Consider the following 16,429-nt stretch of genomic DNA (forward strand, 5'->3'; position numbering starts at 1 on the left):
CCTTGCACTTGTTGGTGTTAAATCCCATCCTATTCTCATCCGCCCACCCCTGTAACCTGTCTAGGTCCGATTGCAGCCCCTGGTGGGGCTGTGTACCTCCTGGGTTAGGTGGAGGTCCTGCATTCTGGCTAGGAACCTACATGAGCGGTCAGACCTGGTTGACTGCTCTTCCCAGCAGATGTCCGGAAAGTTCAGGTCACCCATGATGACCACAACCTTTGACCTAACTACCTCCATGAGGTGACTTAAGAACTCCTGGTCTAGCTCTTCTAGCTCTTCCCCATTTACTGGAACAAGATCATTTTCAGAGACGTCTTAAATCAGTTTATATACCTACCTGCTGCTTTTTCTATAAGACTTACTATTGCTTGGATCTGGGAGGATCAGATTTCTTCCCTCTTCCTTCCCAGCTAAACCTGCCTTCCTTATCACTGTGGCACAGCTTAGTGACCCTTGTTGCCTCTTTTCTGAGAAGCATTTTAACCATTAGCTGATCTCTAATTCTCTGCCTAATAAAAGAGCAGTGTTTTAGAGCTTGGTTTTACCACTTGTAATTGGATGCTGCTTATCCTAGGAGCCATAGCGTTGCCACGTTTCATCCCACAGTTCCCATTAAATTGGACCAGTATTCAGCAAAATGTGTGGCTTTTTTTGCTTTTTTTTTTTTTTTGGTGGGGTGGGGGAGGTTCTTATGACCCAGTATAAAAAACAGCTTCATTTCACTGACCAGGTGAATTGATGCATCTCAGTATTCTTACAAGCCTACTCCTACACTATAGTGCTACTGCATACCAGCCCTGCTTTCTTCTGAGTCCTTTCTCCTTATCGTTCATCTTGACCCAGTCAGGTCACAACCTCAGATTCTTGTCACATGATTCTCAGCTTTTTCATAGCTACAAGCTTCAAATTTAACGGCCATTTGATTTGCAGGTTTGATCCTCTGTTGAAAGCCAGTCTTACTCTACTTGATTGATTATCTGCCTTCATCCCATGCTATTGCATTGTGAGTTGAAGCATTGAATTAACCCTTAATCTTTACTTGATTAAGTGGAGCCTGCAGCTGTAGCCACCAGTAGAGTTTATCCTCACTGTTTTCTAGAGTTGGCTTTGGCTCAGTTCCGGAGTGCTTTTCAGTGCCTTGCTTTCCCAACAGCATTGCCAAATTTGTCTGGCCCTGTGTATTCCTTAGCGATTCTCATTTCATTGCAGTAGCTCCAAGACAGGATCTGTCTTATTTCCTGTGATAGCAGTTGGGGAATAAGTTCCCAGTATGCGTTTGGCCTTTATAAGAAGCCCTATAAATGGAAGCTAACCTTTTATTTTTAGTAGCTATAAGAGGAAGACATGAAATTTTGGCCCTGATTTTGCCCATCTAAACTAATTTTGAGAGATTGGGTCAGAATAAAATTTGCTGTGAAGCTCCCACCAAGAACAGCAGTTTTGTAGATGGAACTTCATGTTGATATCACTATTGGAAAGATTGCCAAGGAAGAGGATTTTTGGTGTTGTAAATTATCTTGAGATGTGTAGCTCCTTTTAACACTAACTTTCTCTTCCAGGGTAAATATGACAATAACTTGTGACATCTATATAGAACGCCCACATGATGGTGGTGTGTTCATTGCAGGAAGAGTAGATAATGGTGGAATATACGTTAGACGTACCAAAGGAATATTCTTCTGGGTGTTTGCAGATGGTACATACCGAGTCACTGGTGATCTTGGTAAGTAGTTTGTTACTAACAAAGACACTGGGTGGGGAGAGCCATTTAGGAAAAGCAAGAAAACCTTGAATGATGCTGAAGTTCCTAGTAGCAGTACTTGCAATGTAAACCCACAATCTTGTAATGCTGGTCATTTTCCATTCAAGTGGCTTCTGCAGCCAACTGACTGGCACGTAGCTTGTTTTGATCATTAGAAACATTAATGTCCAGACTAGTTGGCTCCAGGCCCAATTTCCTCTTCACAAAGGTATCCTAAACAAATTAATTCTAATCATTCTTACATCTGTGTAGATAGTGAAGTATTATGAGGATTCCTGTAGAGAACTCCTTTAAAAATAAAAGTTGTCATATTAAATGCAATAAATTATACATGATATAAATATACATACATCCTACATACACTGCAAGTGTGAGTTCTGCAGTATCTGTTGTCGCATCTTCCTTGGATATAGTTAGATGATGTGTTCTACTTGCAATTTCATACTAACACACAGGAGCCTTCACCAATACAATCCTTGCTAGACCTGTGAAAGGGAGTATAACATGATGGAATTGGACTGAAAGCATCTTTTTAAGTTTTTTAGAAATAGTAGCAGTGTTTATTCCTGTCAGTGTGTTTCATACTGCTTTTGCATATAAACTGGATTTTCAATAAGTTCTGGAAACTAAAATGCAGTTGCAAAATACTGTAAATGTTATACAGTATAAATGATATACAAAGGAAACTTAAAATAGTACAGTTTTTCATAGTAGTGAACCTTAAAAAAAATAAATGACTTCTTCTGTATGGCAGAAGTTGCTTTCTATATGTGGGCTTTTGTATCTTTTTCCCTGTTTCAGACCCAGCCAGAGTTTAGGGTAGAAATTTTGGGAGTGTTCCTTTGTCCTAACATCATGTGGCATTGTGCAAGATCCAGAAGCTACCTTTACTTTACTTTAATAGGAACCTAAGCAGTACTTGTTGCTGAAATTTTATCCCAGGAGTGACTGCATTCATGATTTTGTTAACAGTTCACAGTAACACTATCCAACCACTGTGATTACAATGTTGAGAAAAGGATTCATCCAGATGATGAAGTAAGGGGGTTTTGGTTGGCATGACTTTAAACTGGAATTTGGCACTTATTATGTTTAATACACTTGTGCTATGGGAGAATATTTGCTATTTTCAGTCGATCAATAATAGTCAGGTCATCAGTTTTCCATCTTGTCTAGAAGATGTTTCCAGGTGATTAAGTAAAGCTTAACACCAAACCCAATGGTTCAGTTAAAATTCACAGGAAAGTGCTGTGTATTTGTATCATTTACCCTTAGAACACTTGGTTGTCTCCTGAGATTCCTGTCCAAGTACTTGCACGTAAACCCATCAAGAAGCATATCTTTGTGATCTAGATAAATATTTAACTGTGACATTTTTAAAGAACTTTATTTAAACACTCTCTTCCTTTTTTAGCATATGATTGGTAAGTAGACACTTGTATTTTGACAGCAGTGGAGTTGATAGCAACTTCTACTGCCAACCTGCATCAGTACTACCAATCAAAGTATCCTAATCTCAGGTTGAGTCCCTTGAGACATCTGAAATCTTCCCAGGTTAGCCTAGCCAAGCATGATTGCTCAGATGTTTTAAACCTGCGGCAATCTATTAAGGCCTTGTTTCTTTTTTTCATACTTCATACCTCATTGCTGCAGTTGAAGTCCAGTAGAAATTGCAGATTCTCAACATCTCTCAAAAATGCACATTAAACTCCCAACCAGTCAGTAAATTCAAGCCTCTTGTACAATGTACCTATGTATTTTCATCCCAGCTACTGTAACACTGTACATTTATTGCAGCTAGAAAAGTTGTTCTGATGAAGGGGCTCGCTGGTGTCCGAGACAGAACTTGGCACACACTCACTCTGACTCTCAAGGTAAGGATGAAGGAGAGGCTTACAACTCTGTTTGCATCAATCAGACTGGCAGTTCAGTAGCAGCAATCAAAACACACATGAAAATACTAGTATTTTACGCATACAAACCATGAGTCCCCACAATTACCCTAGTGAAGGAGATATTGAACTAGTTTTGTAGGTGGCTGTGCTGAGTCAGAGTGGCCAGTACCAGGCAAGGGAGTTGTTGTATATTGGGTTTGAACTATGCAGTCTAACTCCCTGAAGGGAGCACTCTTTAGACTGTATTGCATGACGTTCCTGGGTGTCGGAGTAATTCTGTATTGTTTTCCATATCATCAACTGATCTGCCATCACCTATATCACAGGCCTTTACATTTCTCCCAGTTCTGAGTTGACTAAGGATCTGCACACACTTACTTCAGTACAATTTTCATCTTTTGTATGCCACTAAAATACACCAGGACTGAAATGAACAGACAAATTGTGCATTTCATTGTGACAGCTTGTTACAGCATCTTGGCACTGGTGGTATGAATAATAGCCTTTTTCTGCATTGAATAAAAATCTACCCCGAAGCATGCGTTAAACTCAACCATTATGCTGCATGTAACTTGGGTAATAGAATTGAAGTGGTGATGTAGCCATGGTGGTGCAAGAATATGTAGGAAGCATTTTTTTAAGGCAATATCTTTTTATTGGACCAACTGTGTAGTTGGGAGACCTGAAGTAGAGCACTCTGTTCCTGAAAGTTTGCCATCATCTCTCCCAACTATGCACTTAATCCAATAAAAAGAATCCCTGAAAAATCCCTGAGTTCCTATGGAACTCCTTGACTCTGTCAGGAGTAATACTACATAAGATTGGATGAAATTACATCAGCATGTGCATTCACATCTTATCTGCTCCTTCTTTATTCCAGTATAAAGATCACCCTTGCTAAAATGCCACATGTTTGGGCTCTAAAACACTTTTCAGGAAAGCAGATATTCAGCCTTGAACTGAAGGCTCCAAAAGATGGACAAACCCACCATTTTCCTGCGTAGCTTAATCCAATGGTTAAAGCCCTTTTACCTTTTTAAATTCTACTTAGAAATTACTTAAGCTTTAGCTTCCAGCCTTTAGGTTCTTTATTATATTTTCCTACTAGGCTGAAGAACTCTTTAGCATCTGATAAATTTCCCTGTGAATGTACTTAAATAATGTGACACAGTCACTCCTTTTGGGTCTGCTAAAGCTTGACCTCTTAAATCCCTTGTGGCAAAGTATTTTCTCCAGAGTTTGAGGCATTGTTACAGCCTGCATGGCCTTTACATCCTTTCCAGATTTTCAGTTACTTTTTTAAACATAGACACCACAACCAGATTCAGTTAATAGCATAACAAAGGACAGGAGAGACCAGGGCACTGGTCCAATGCACCAACCCTGGTGTTGGAGGTACAAAAATAGCAACAGCTGCTCTGGCTGTCACCACTGCCATTAGCACAGCCACTGATGCCACTCTGTGTGCTACACTGTACCAAGTGCTTAAGTATCCAGTTTCATCTCTGGATTTGGTATTCAAGTACTGGTCTCATTGATATTATAGGCAGCTGAAGGGAACCTTTCTGCTCCCCTGTTATATGTCTGCTTGTTGTAGCATCAAGCAGGGAACCTGCCTCACCACCCATAACTGTTTCTAAATTATCCTTCATTGTGGGAAGTTAGCCATTTTGAAGCACTCAGTAGATATTACTGAATGGGATGTGCTGTTCCTGAATAAAGGGTTCATTCAGCCAAGTGCAGAAGGAAATCAGTTTGACTAGAATCCACTACCCATTTTTTAATAACAAACTAAAGGTTTGGTGGCACTTCTCCTTATCTTGCTGAATCATCAGCATTTCTTTAGACTGATGCAGTCAGTTGTGTGGTTTTGATTTATCTTCCCAGTTGATTGCTATCAGGTTTTCTGTAACCTGTAGCAGCAGGATTTTTGTCCTCAGACTTTTGTCATTATACCTGGCCTATCTCTGGAAAGGATCTCTTTAGGTAAGCAATGCTGGAAATGAAGCCAGCCCTTTTTAAATTTGTTATAGTTGTCTATGTCAGCATGGTTTACTCGTAATGGAGTAGATATGTTTCACTTTGTGGGTGTCAAAATCATAGCTTATCTTCAGTCTTTAGAGTTAGAGAGAAAGGGATGATCCTGTGGGTAAGGGAGTGATTTCTGAATTCAGCTTTTGCTAATCTACACTTAAATCTCACACAAAGTGTTGTTACAAAACTACAGGCAGGCCTTACCCATGGTTGTATTAGCCCTCTTGGTTAGCAAATATGAATGTCAATTCTTGAGGTACTTGGTGTGAATTTTCTTACCACTGTCTAGTGGGAAAATGGTATCAGATAATACTATGATTTTTATATGATGGAGAACTTGGTATTAATGGCACCATCCTATTCCAAAGCTCATGAAGTTTTAATTAAAATGGTATCCACTCTTGTTTTTTCTATTTCAATCTGTAGAGCCAACATAGTGCTGGTGAAGTAAGGTGGATTTTATTCTTCCGTGTCACAAGTGGGAATTGTTTGCAGTTGGTTCTGTCTATGCATTTTCACTGAAGGCAAAGGCTTGCTCATGAGAGGCTGGCCAGCAGGCTTTTGCCCAGCACAGTGCACTCTTGTTATGACTTTAGAGGATGTTTCAGGTTAACTTGGGGCAAAGATACACCTCCAACTTAGTCTGTCAAGCATTGGAATGATCCAGTAGGTCATGATGTTCTGCTAGCTGCCAAACTAAGATCACAATATTTGCCTGATACTATGGGCAGGCTAACTGGCACTTCCAGGAGGGCTGAATGGTAGGTGTGGACATGTACAGTCAACCTAAAATCCAAGGATAAGGCTGCAAATTAGGAGCAGTATGCAAGATGTGAACATGATTTGGCGCTAACTATGCGGATAAACATGGAAACATATGGTGAAGCATTTCAAGTTGTTTTGCAGTGGAAGACATGACGCTTCACACTTCCAGAGTGCTTTGAAAAAACTGGCTGACTCCCCTAATGTCTCTTCTAAAGTGATATGGACTTGTGTATTTAAATTGACTTGCAAAACCTAACTCTTTACCCCCTCTCACTACTTTTTTTTTTTTTTTGACAGGGGTCTTCTGCTTCAGGGTGGCTGAATGGCTATCCTCTCTGGGAGAATGTCCCTGCATTTAAGCCAAGTAATGGATGGGCAGCTATTGGCACACGTTCGTTTGAGTTTGCACAGTTTGATAACTTCCATGTTGAAGCCACTTGATGTTTCTGGTCCACTGAGAAGCTTGTTCTCCTATTACTACTTTTTGAAGCCAATTCATATTGAAGGCAATTTTAAAATGATCATTTAAAATGCTGTTTTGAGGTTTATCTTTTGGCAGGAAATCTGAATTCTGTCCTATTTTCTAAAAATATGCCTGCAAAGGAGTAAGCATGTCAGTAAATTAATCACAAAGGTTCTCTGATTTTTTTTTTTTGTTTTGTTTTTATCCTGGACTATCCAATACTAAATTTTGGTTTAAGATAGAGATGAGATCCGATTGTGGGTGCAAATCTTTTTGCATGTTGAGATCTGAATTTCCCAGCTTACTCAAGCTATTTTAACAGGTTAAAATGCAGTACATAGAAGTCTTTTTAGAGCTTCAATTTTAAAATATTTATATGGTTATGGCACCAACTCCCTTCACCCTTCAGATGAGAATCAAATACTAGATAATAAAATGAATCTCTTTGTCAAATGACAGGGTTGTTCCCATTTTCCCTTTCAACAAAGTACTTGGTTGCATTATAATATGAAGACACTTTTATATGTCCCCAAAAGTAGGCTGAAGCCGAGGCTGAGGAAGACGTGACTCAAGTGCATCAGAAGTAATTTTCACAGGTGTAGATGAGACTATAAAGGCTAGAAGTGAAAAAAAGTCTAAAGACATCATCATTCAGCAGAATGAAAAACACTGATCAGGCCCTTTAGGAAGTGCCTTGTTTTTAAACTACCTCTTCCACTAACTTTCAACTTGCTACATTTTCATTAGTAGAACTGGAAGTCTACTTTAGCTGGCTGGAACCTTTCCTTTGAATCTTTGTTTTGCTTCTTAAATTAGTTACTTTTCCCTTACACCCACCTGGAAAAGCAGATATCTTGATGTGTGCCAGGTGCCCAGATAATACAGGGAAGAGCTCATATATAAATACAGATGAGCAATTCTCTCAAGTATTTGACTTTGGAAAATGTTGGTCTGCTGGGTGATAGGGAAAACTCCCCCTAGCATACTGCCAAAGCAGTGTGAAATGAAGAGGTCTCATTCCAGATGGAGATGATACAGCTCTGGATATTGATAAATGTAACACCTTTTTTTTTTTCCTTTTCATGTTAGAGTAGGACTCTGAAGTAGGTCACCTGAAAGAGTTGCCTGTGTTCCTAGAAGTTTTTGAGCATCTTTCACATATAACGTGATGCTCTAAAGACTTGGATTTGATTTTTACTTTTGTTTTAGTTGCATGCATTGCTGGTGTTTTTGTATTAGCATTGTGCCCATGAGCCTCAGTCATGCATTGGGACTCCATTGTACTAGGCACTGCAAGCTTAGAACAAAGTGAGCTTCTGGGCTAGAAAGCTTACAAAATCAAGTCTGAGATGGCAGATGGATGACAATAGACCAGGGACAAGGAAACAATGGGACAATGTTTATTTGCTTATTTAGCAGTTGTATGGGCGCAATAACAAGTAAACTGAAGTTCCAAGAGGGATTTGAAGGAAGTTATCCTTGAGGGAACAGACTTTAATTATGCTTTAATATTTCTACTTTCCAAGTGACTGCATCAGCTGTGGAGTTTATCCTTTTCAGGGTGGATCAGATCCTGAAGTATAGAGTGAGATGTTTGTATTTTGCTACTCCAGGCTGTGTTTCTGGCATTGTATTTCTATTTGTTGTTCTACTGGGGTCAGTTGACTGGAAGGGACTTCAGGTGTTATCTAGTCCAAACCCTACACAATTCCTAAACCATCCCAGGCATACCTCTTTGTCATCTTAATACCATGGGGAAATGGACATTTGTCTTGTCATGATATGAGGGAAAACCTTCCAGTTCTGCTAATTGACTGACATTTCATATTTCACTTCTGTTCTAACTGACAAACTCCTGAGTTGTTAAGGTGCTGAAACCTATACAAGCTTACTTTCAATAGGGCTGTCTCTTGTTTTGAGAGGCAGACCTAAACACAGAGTACACTTCTGATCTACTCTTTGCTAAAAGATGCATTCTGCTAAACAGCTGATTGTTCAGTCCCTGAGTGGTCATTTAAAGCAGGCCACTTTTCAGGTTCATATTTTGCAGTTTGAAGGTGGCAAGTATTTTGGCAATTGCTTTTAGAGAGAGATCTCATGATTCATCACACTAGAACTAGAGTAGTTATACTGACACTTCTAGTGGCTAGGTGTATGTAAAGCATTGCTTATAAAGAGTCTCATACATTCAAGTAACTTTTAAACAATAAGCTAGGACATTAACCTTTAAAAAAAAAAAAAAAAAGTAAAACAGTGTCTCTAGTTGTAATCGAACTCCTTTTTTTAAATGGGTGAAAAATATTAAGCTGAAACTAAGATGTAAATAATAACTGTCCTATTTCCAGACAGACTTAAATGGGAGCTCAAATTTTCAGTTCTAAAAAATTGGATCACTTTTTAAAAATACATTTAGGCATAACTTAAGTTGAAAAATGTTCAAGCCAAACTTAAAAGGGAACTAGAAGTCCTTTTTTTTTTCTGACAGGAGATTTGTGACAGATTTCTTGGTATCTCTGGCTAAAGGCTCAGTTTGTGAGGATGAGGGACCATCGATAATGTAACTGTTCCAAAGAAAGTAGATCAATTTTGAACTCTTCCCCATCTCCCCCCCTTTCTTTTTTTTTTCTTCTTTTTTTTTTTTTGCACTAGTTTATGACCAGTTGTACTGTCTTTATTGTGTGCTAAATGTATTATACATGATAACTGGGAATATTGTTTTTTATAGTGTTTATTTATAAAATGAAAAATTGGGGAATTCAAATGTTCGATTTTCATGAAAACTGTTTTAGTGAATTAATGTTGCATACTCATCTTGCGCATCTTTTACCTTCAGTAGACTGCAATACACTTGGCAAAAGCAGATAAGCTGTGAAATGTTGCAGTGAGGGGCAGATGTGTGTGTTTGATTATGAATACTAATCATTCCAAATGAGCAAATAAAGCACTTTAAAAATCTTTATCTCTGCAGAGTGAGTCTGTAAGTAGGTTTTGGTATCCTTCAGTGAGAAGGTTGATAATATTTTATATGTGATTCCCAATAAAGATGCTTGTCATCAGGTTAACTGGCCTGGAATATTCTGCTTCTGACACTTTTTTCTAATGACTTAACAGTCCTCATTAACAAATCTCTCCAGAAGATACGTACGGCTTAGTGCTTGTATTATTGATGTGATATTCTATAAGCAAAGTGCCATTACTCAATGACAGTGAGGATACGCTTAAATAGTGCGTTTGTCTTTCTAGCTCCTTGCCAATCAGTATTAAAAGTCCTTGGCTTTCATAGGGTTAACTATGAATTACCCACAGCTTTCACATTTTGATTCAAAGGAGGGTAAAAATATCAAACTATAGCTTTTAAAGGAGAACAATTCCCTGAAAGGCTTGACCACCCGTTTTCCAGGATATTGAGTCAGTAGTTTGCATTATATTCCCAATAAAGGGCATTTAAGGTGGCTGAATATTCTTGGCCTTCTTGACAAAGTTACTGTTGGAGGTGCAGCTAAACATTGTCACAATACACATCTTCATTAATACAAACTCTGGACTGAAAATCAATTGGTGTACCATTCCCACTGACAGGCTCTGGGTTGATGGACTACAGGACCTGTATGAACTGGGGTGGGTGTACTCACTATGCATCAGAATCATGGAAAATTAGGGTTGGAAGGGACCTCAGGAGGTCATCTACTCAAACCCCCTGCTAGGTCATCCCAGCCAAGTCTCTATCTACCCAATTTTTTAAATCCTCTAAGGATGCACACTGCACAACCTCTCTGGGTAGCCTGTATCACAGTTGGGATTTTCAAGTGGTCTAAGGCAGGTCAGCAGCCTACAGCCCATGGTCAAGATCTGTCACATGAAGAGATTTTTAACTGCCCTGTGAAGTATATTCTGCCATTATAGCTCACTAGTTGGTTTTAGATGGTGACAATGTGCCACCTGGTGGTAAAACATCTTAACTGCTGCCTCTGGCCCACCCTAGGAGTGAACTGTATCATTTGGCTGCTGTTAGTGAAAGGCTGCTAACTCCTGCTCTATTTTGGGTCTGCCTAGAATGCTGGTGTCACGTCTTAGATGTTTTCATGCTACCAATATATTCAGATGTTTAACTATCAAGATCAGCAGTTAGCAACCATTTTAGCTGGCAGGCTGGAGTGACCAAGCTTGAGTTGGGAATGGGGAGGGAAGGGGATGCTAGGCCCAGCTGATGCCTCTGCTTTTCCCTATGGTGGCAGGGGGAATGCTCTTGCAGAAGGTGCTCTTCTCTGTGGCAGCCCGGGAAAGTAACTGACTGCTGCTGAAGAATCATGGTTTAATAGTGTGACAAAGATTGGGACACAAACACTAAAGTTCTTTGTAGAATAGATTTTGTCCACACTGAGAAAATATTACATGGCAACTTTTAATTCCTGGACTTACCAGGAGTAGAATATGACAGATGCTTAGCTAGTATCACACCAGTCAGTGTTATAGGTTCATTCTGGAGGCAATCTTTATGTGCAGTTTGAACACTTCCATAGTCCTGCTTTCCCTCCTTCCCTTCCCACCCCAACATACTCCTTCCATTTCTCATTGGGCTTCATAATAAGTATGTTTAAGTATCCTGACAAACGTCCTATTCTGTAGTATCAATCTTTTTAAAAGAAGGCCAAGAATAATCCTATACAACAAGTGTATAGCATTTAATGCCTTCAAGTGCTAGTCATGTGCCTAGCTGTGCTAAGTGCTGTGGAAACACAGGACTAAAACAAGTATTTACCTTGGACAGCTTACTGGCTTGAGAAATGCTGGTTTATCTCTTGCTTGAGGATAAGCAAAAGATCATCAATGGATGTAGGGTCCAAACATCAAATTCTTTAAGAGGAGCAAAATAACCTTGCAGCTATCACATGAAAGCACAAGTGATTCACCACTGTACACCTGAAGTAGGGCTAAAATACATAAAGAAATTTAAGTCAGTAGCAAAAATAATGTACACATAATCAGCCATTGTGTGTGTTATGTGCTTGTTTTCCTTCATCATCCTTTCTGTTGTTGGTGTGGAGTGTACAGCTTTCCCTGTGGGGTGGGAGGTTGTCTGCTTGCTTCTTTTGTTTTGTTTTATGTTATGGGCATGCTACAGGAATGCTACAAGTTGAGCAGTGCCTCACTGGCAAATCTGGATTACAACTCAGGCCTGTGCATTCTCCATTGTTCTGCAGCTACAAATACTAGCCCACCTAGAAATGCTTAATTAATATGTCTCTGTCCTGAAAATAATCTTTCAGTTTTTGATAGTGTCTTCTGTGCTGGGACATGGCAGGTTTAGAGGGAGAACGCAAACTCATTTTCTTGTCCTTGCAAGAGTGACATAGCTTAAAAGTACATCACCAGTTGTGAGAGCTTTGAATGAAAAGCTCTATGGCAGATGCAGCGTGATTATATAGTGTTGTTATACGAGGCAGGCTGAAAGGAGCATGCTGCAGTGACAAACAGCAAATCCTATTAAGGATGTCCATGTTCTTCTCTAATGTGATTGGTCTTGTAGTGGGAGCAATAAACAGTGGTGTTCACAGAGCTCTAAAACAGCAAGAGATCAGTCAGGTTTTGTGCTGAGTTGAGGTGCACACTAATGTCGGAGTATAGGAGAGCTATAAAGCTGCACTGGGACAAACAATGTCTCTGCTCAAGCTGCCTATTTCCTATTCACTCTGATGTTGCTTGTTAATAGTTCAGCTTGAATTTCCTCTCATCTCTCTGCTGATGCTTTTATTCTAAAATGCACTTTGTTAGCAGTGTATGAAATTCACTCACCTTAGCAGGGCAAAACCTGTAGTAGAAGATAGAGATGGGAAAGGCCTAATGCATCATCCCGTTCATTTCTCAGCCGGGGCAAAATTATTCCCTGAAGTGCAGTTTCCAGCTTCTGTTATGCTTCCAGCATAAAGAAATGCTTCTGTTCTGCATGCTCTGGTATAAGTGTCACATGCAGCACTCACTCTGGCTAATCTGGGACGTGTGCTGTGCACAGTTACGTACTGCACAGCATCCTCTCAAGTGGGTCTGGGACCCATGCTGCATGCACGGTACTACTGCATGCAGTGCAGGTCCTAGATCAGCTGGAGCGGGTGTTACATGTGGTATGCATCCCAGAGAGGCTGGAATGGATGCCACATGCGGTTAATCTGGCATGTGAGGGAGTGGGCTAGGAAAGGGGGAGGGGGACTCTCACCTTATGCGCAAGGAAATTGTTGCATTTAGTTTCCATTTCCCATGGGATTGACTAGACAAACTGCAGTGTTTAACAGTTGTTTCATTCAGGAGTGAACTTCTCTGCAAAGCTTCCAGTGGCTATGGGATAGGAGGAAGCACATAACTGAAGAGCAGTTTGTGTGCGATTTAATTCCTGTCTCCTTACCCCCCCGCCCCAACTTTCAAAATGGTATAAATTTTAAATTTATCCATACCTCCACTTCCCCCCTCCCCCCCACAATACCTTTTTCCCCCTCCTCTTTTCTTTTCCATTAAAATGAACTCCTGGATTTTGGAGCACGCTTCTCAAAACAATCAGGAGATAGAGGTGTTAATAGTTTTTAAAGTTTATTTTTACTTTCATACCATGTTTTTATTTATTTTTATACCTCCCTCTACCACGAACCTTTTTTTACAATTGCCTTTTTTTTATGAAGCCTGATGCACAGAGGGTGCTGCCTTGCTTTTACCATTTCAAAGACGGATTACTGCAACTCTGTGCTTACCACCTTCCTTATGAGTCTATGCAGTAGCTGCAGGTGCCTTTGAAGACTTCTGCTGGGGGTACTCAGCGGTACTACTCAGCGGTCATCTCAAAAGACAACTGCTTCACGGAAGTTTCTTTGGCTTCCAATAAATTAGCATGCCGATTAGAAACTTTGTTATCTTTTTCTGGGTGTGTGTGTGCATTGCTCAATGTGAGCATGTGTGCCTAGTTTTACAACATCCTACTGAAGTGTCTTTCACCGCTACTGTGTTTGTTTATTGAAAAGGTTGTAGGTCACGTTCATTCTTTAACCTCCTTATTGAGCTGGCTTCTTCACAGGTGTTAACTGATGCCCTTTTCTTCATTTAATTTGGACTGTCTAACTGCGTATCACTGGCCCTGCATTGCTAAAAGGGAATCTCTAGTAGTTAAGTCAAAGATAGTGTTGCCCAACACTGCCTTGAGTTCAGAATAACCATAGTACTAGCTATATTCTTATCATCAGGTCTAGGTTCTCCCCTGCCCCTGCTGTCTTGCCCACTGACTGCCTCATTTTCCATCTTCACTGACTGGCTCTCTTGCATGCTTACTGGTCTCTGGCTTCTTTTCTGTTCCATCCATGAAGGGCACAGACCGACTGCAGGTGCTTCCTCAGCCTGATGAAGGGTGTTTGTACCTGAAAGTTTGCAAATAAGAATTTTTCCAACTAGTTTACTTGGTCTAATAAAAGATATCAAATTTATCCAAAGAGCCTTGTGTGCCTATGCTCTTAGACCAACACAGCTTCAACCTATAACCCTGAATAACTGTAGTGATACTTGAAATAACTCTGGGGCATTATGTGGTGGTACTGAATTTATTGCAATGTCATTTATACTTGAAAGCTTATTAGAGCATTTAAATGACTTGGCTGTTCATCTTGAGATTTGGAGCATGTCAATCAAAGGAGGAAAATGCTAAATCAAAGCTCTTGTTTGTTTTAACTAATGAGGCAATGTAATACTAAATGTAGAAGCCAAGTCTTCAGTGTTAGGTTGTCTCCATTTTTGACACTGTCACGTAACTGGTCTTGCACCTCCATTTCCTCACTAAAAGTGGATGCAGGTGCTGTAAAGGCTCAAACCATTATTTCTTAATGGATCTAAAGGATGTCCGTCTGTCTCCTTTTTCTAATGAGAATTAGTGTAGTACATGGAAAGGCTCTGGCTTAATAGCTCAAAATCCGTTTTCAGTCCAAATTAGCATACTTCAAACTTCTGTCTCAGTGTCAATGTACCTCAGCTCTGAGTCTTTTAGACTGTATGGACAAAGTTACATCCGAGGTCGTGCGTTTTCTTTTTCTTTTATATATTTCCCTGAAGAGCATCTTCGTGACAGATTTGCTTCATGACAAAGACCTTTAAAAACCCATGGGGCACTGAGAATTCTCTGCTACTACCAAGAGTCGTCATATGGGCACAGAGCCCTTTGGCATGGACACGGAGACTCATTTGACTCCATGCACCAACTAGTTTTCCTTTGAAGACCACTAGGTCTTGCATTCAAGCATCATGCCAGGGGCACCTACAGGAAGACTCAGCAAGCTGAAGCACTTGCACATCACCACCACTTGCTTTTGTCCCCAAAGTGGTTCTCCAGAGAAGCTAAAATAGCCAAGGTGATACTTTCCTTTACAGAGCCTCTTCTCCAATGGAGCTGTGCAGAAAACTTAGGGAAGTGGATAGCATACCATATCTGGCACTGAGGCTTGTGGCCCTGGACACTGTCCCCTGGGAATCGCAGGACACTTGAGAATGTCAGAGCTTGGCAGGAACAATGCTTGGACTCCCAACAGCTTGTTTTGTGGGAAGCTCTATACTGGAGTTTCCCACCAGACTACAATTTCCAGCCCCCTGCCCATGGGGGAGGCAGTGATTTCCCCCTTAGCTGCAATGCACTGAGGGAAAATTTCACACCAATTTTTTTTCCCAAAGGAAGGGGCAGTATCTCTCAAAGAAGTATCCAAGATGGCCTGAAAGAAAAACCAAAGGCCTAGCATATCTGTTCATGGAAGTAGTTTCCTTTTTAAAGTCATGTTTCTTAAGTTAATGAATACCGGTCACGCTTAACTGTAGCTATGTTTTCCTCACTTGAGGCCTATTCTCCTGTGAAAAGCCTCTTAGTCCTAACCGAGAACAGATAAACAGCAATGCTATTCCAGTTCATTGAGTGTGACTGACACAATATTTGAAAACACCACTCATCCCAGACAGTCAAAAAGGGTAGCTCATACTTCAGGCTACAAAAAAACCTCATTATAGCAAGTCTGATCTGTACTCAGAAAAATCAATAGCAGTATCACAAAGATTGGTTTCCAAATGAAAAATAGAGGTTTGACATGAACCTTGGACTTTTTATCTTTTGTGACAAGTTCATGGAAGAAGAGAAACTTGTGTTCCACCCTTGTGCCACAAGATGGCAGTGTTACTATAAGTAAGAAAATGTCTTGCATGGGTCTGTGACCCATCGCCCTCAACAATGAAACGGAAATGTTCTTTGTGGGGAAAGATAATGTTGAAACTATGGAAAGCTTCAGGTGCACACAACCTGTTGCTTCCTATACAAAGAATTATTCCTTCACCTCTTACTAATTTTGTATCTGCTCGAAACAGATTTAAGCTAAACAAAGCAGGGTTTTTTAGGGGATCTATTGCCCATGCAGATTTGTCTGGCAAAGACTAAAACGCCTTCAACTATTACCAAAAGCACACAGATATAAATTTTAGATGCGTCATGAGTGCCCCCCGTTCTAT

General features: G+C 40.2%; 1 protein-coding gene across 3 annotated transcripts in view; it reads left to right on the forward strand.

Moving 5' to 3' along the window:
- The window catches only part of GALC (galactosylceramidase), an 83,597-nt gene that overhangs the window by 57,277 nt on the left and 9,891 nt on the right, over window positions 1-16,429 (forward strand). For 2 of the 3 annotated variants that reach the window (XM_019518695.1, XM_019518694.1), the window contains exons 15-17: window positions 1,560-1,723; window positions 3,560-3,636; window positions 6,754-9,876. In XM_019518695.1, the coding sequence (XP_019374240.1) occupies window positions 1,560-1,723; window positions 3,560-3,636; window positions 6,754-6,897 (385 nt within the window). In that variant the 3' untranslated portion in view covers window positions 6,898-9,876. Of the gene's footprint in view, window positions 1-1,559; window positions 1,724-3,559; window positions 3,637-6,753; window positions 9,877-16,429 lie in introns of those variants that run through there. The other variant, XR_002097643.1, reaches the window with a different exon arrangement.

This window comes from Gavialis gangeticus, unplaced genomic scaffold (genome assembly GCF_001723915.1).
Source record: "Gavialis gangeticus isolate Ggan-Ray unplaced genomic scaffold, GavGan_comp1, whole genome shotgun sequence".
Lineage (NCBI taxonomy): Eukaryota > Metazoa > Chordata > Crocodylia > Gavialidae > Gavialis > Gavialis gangeticus.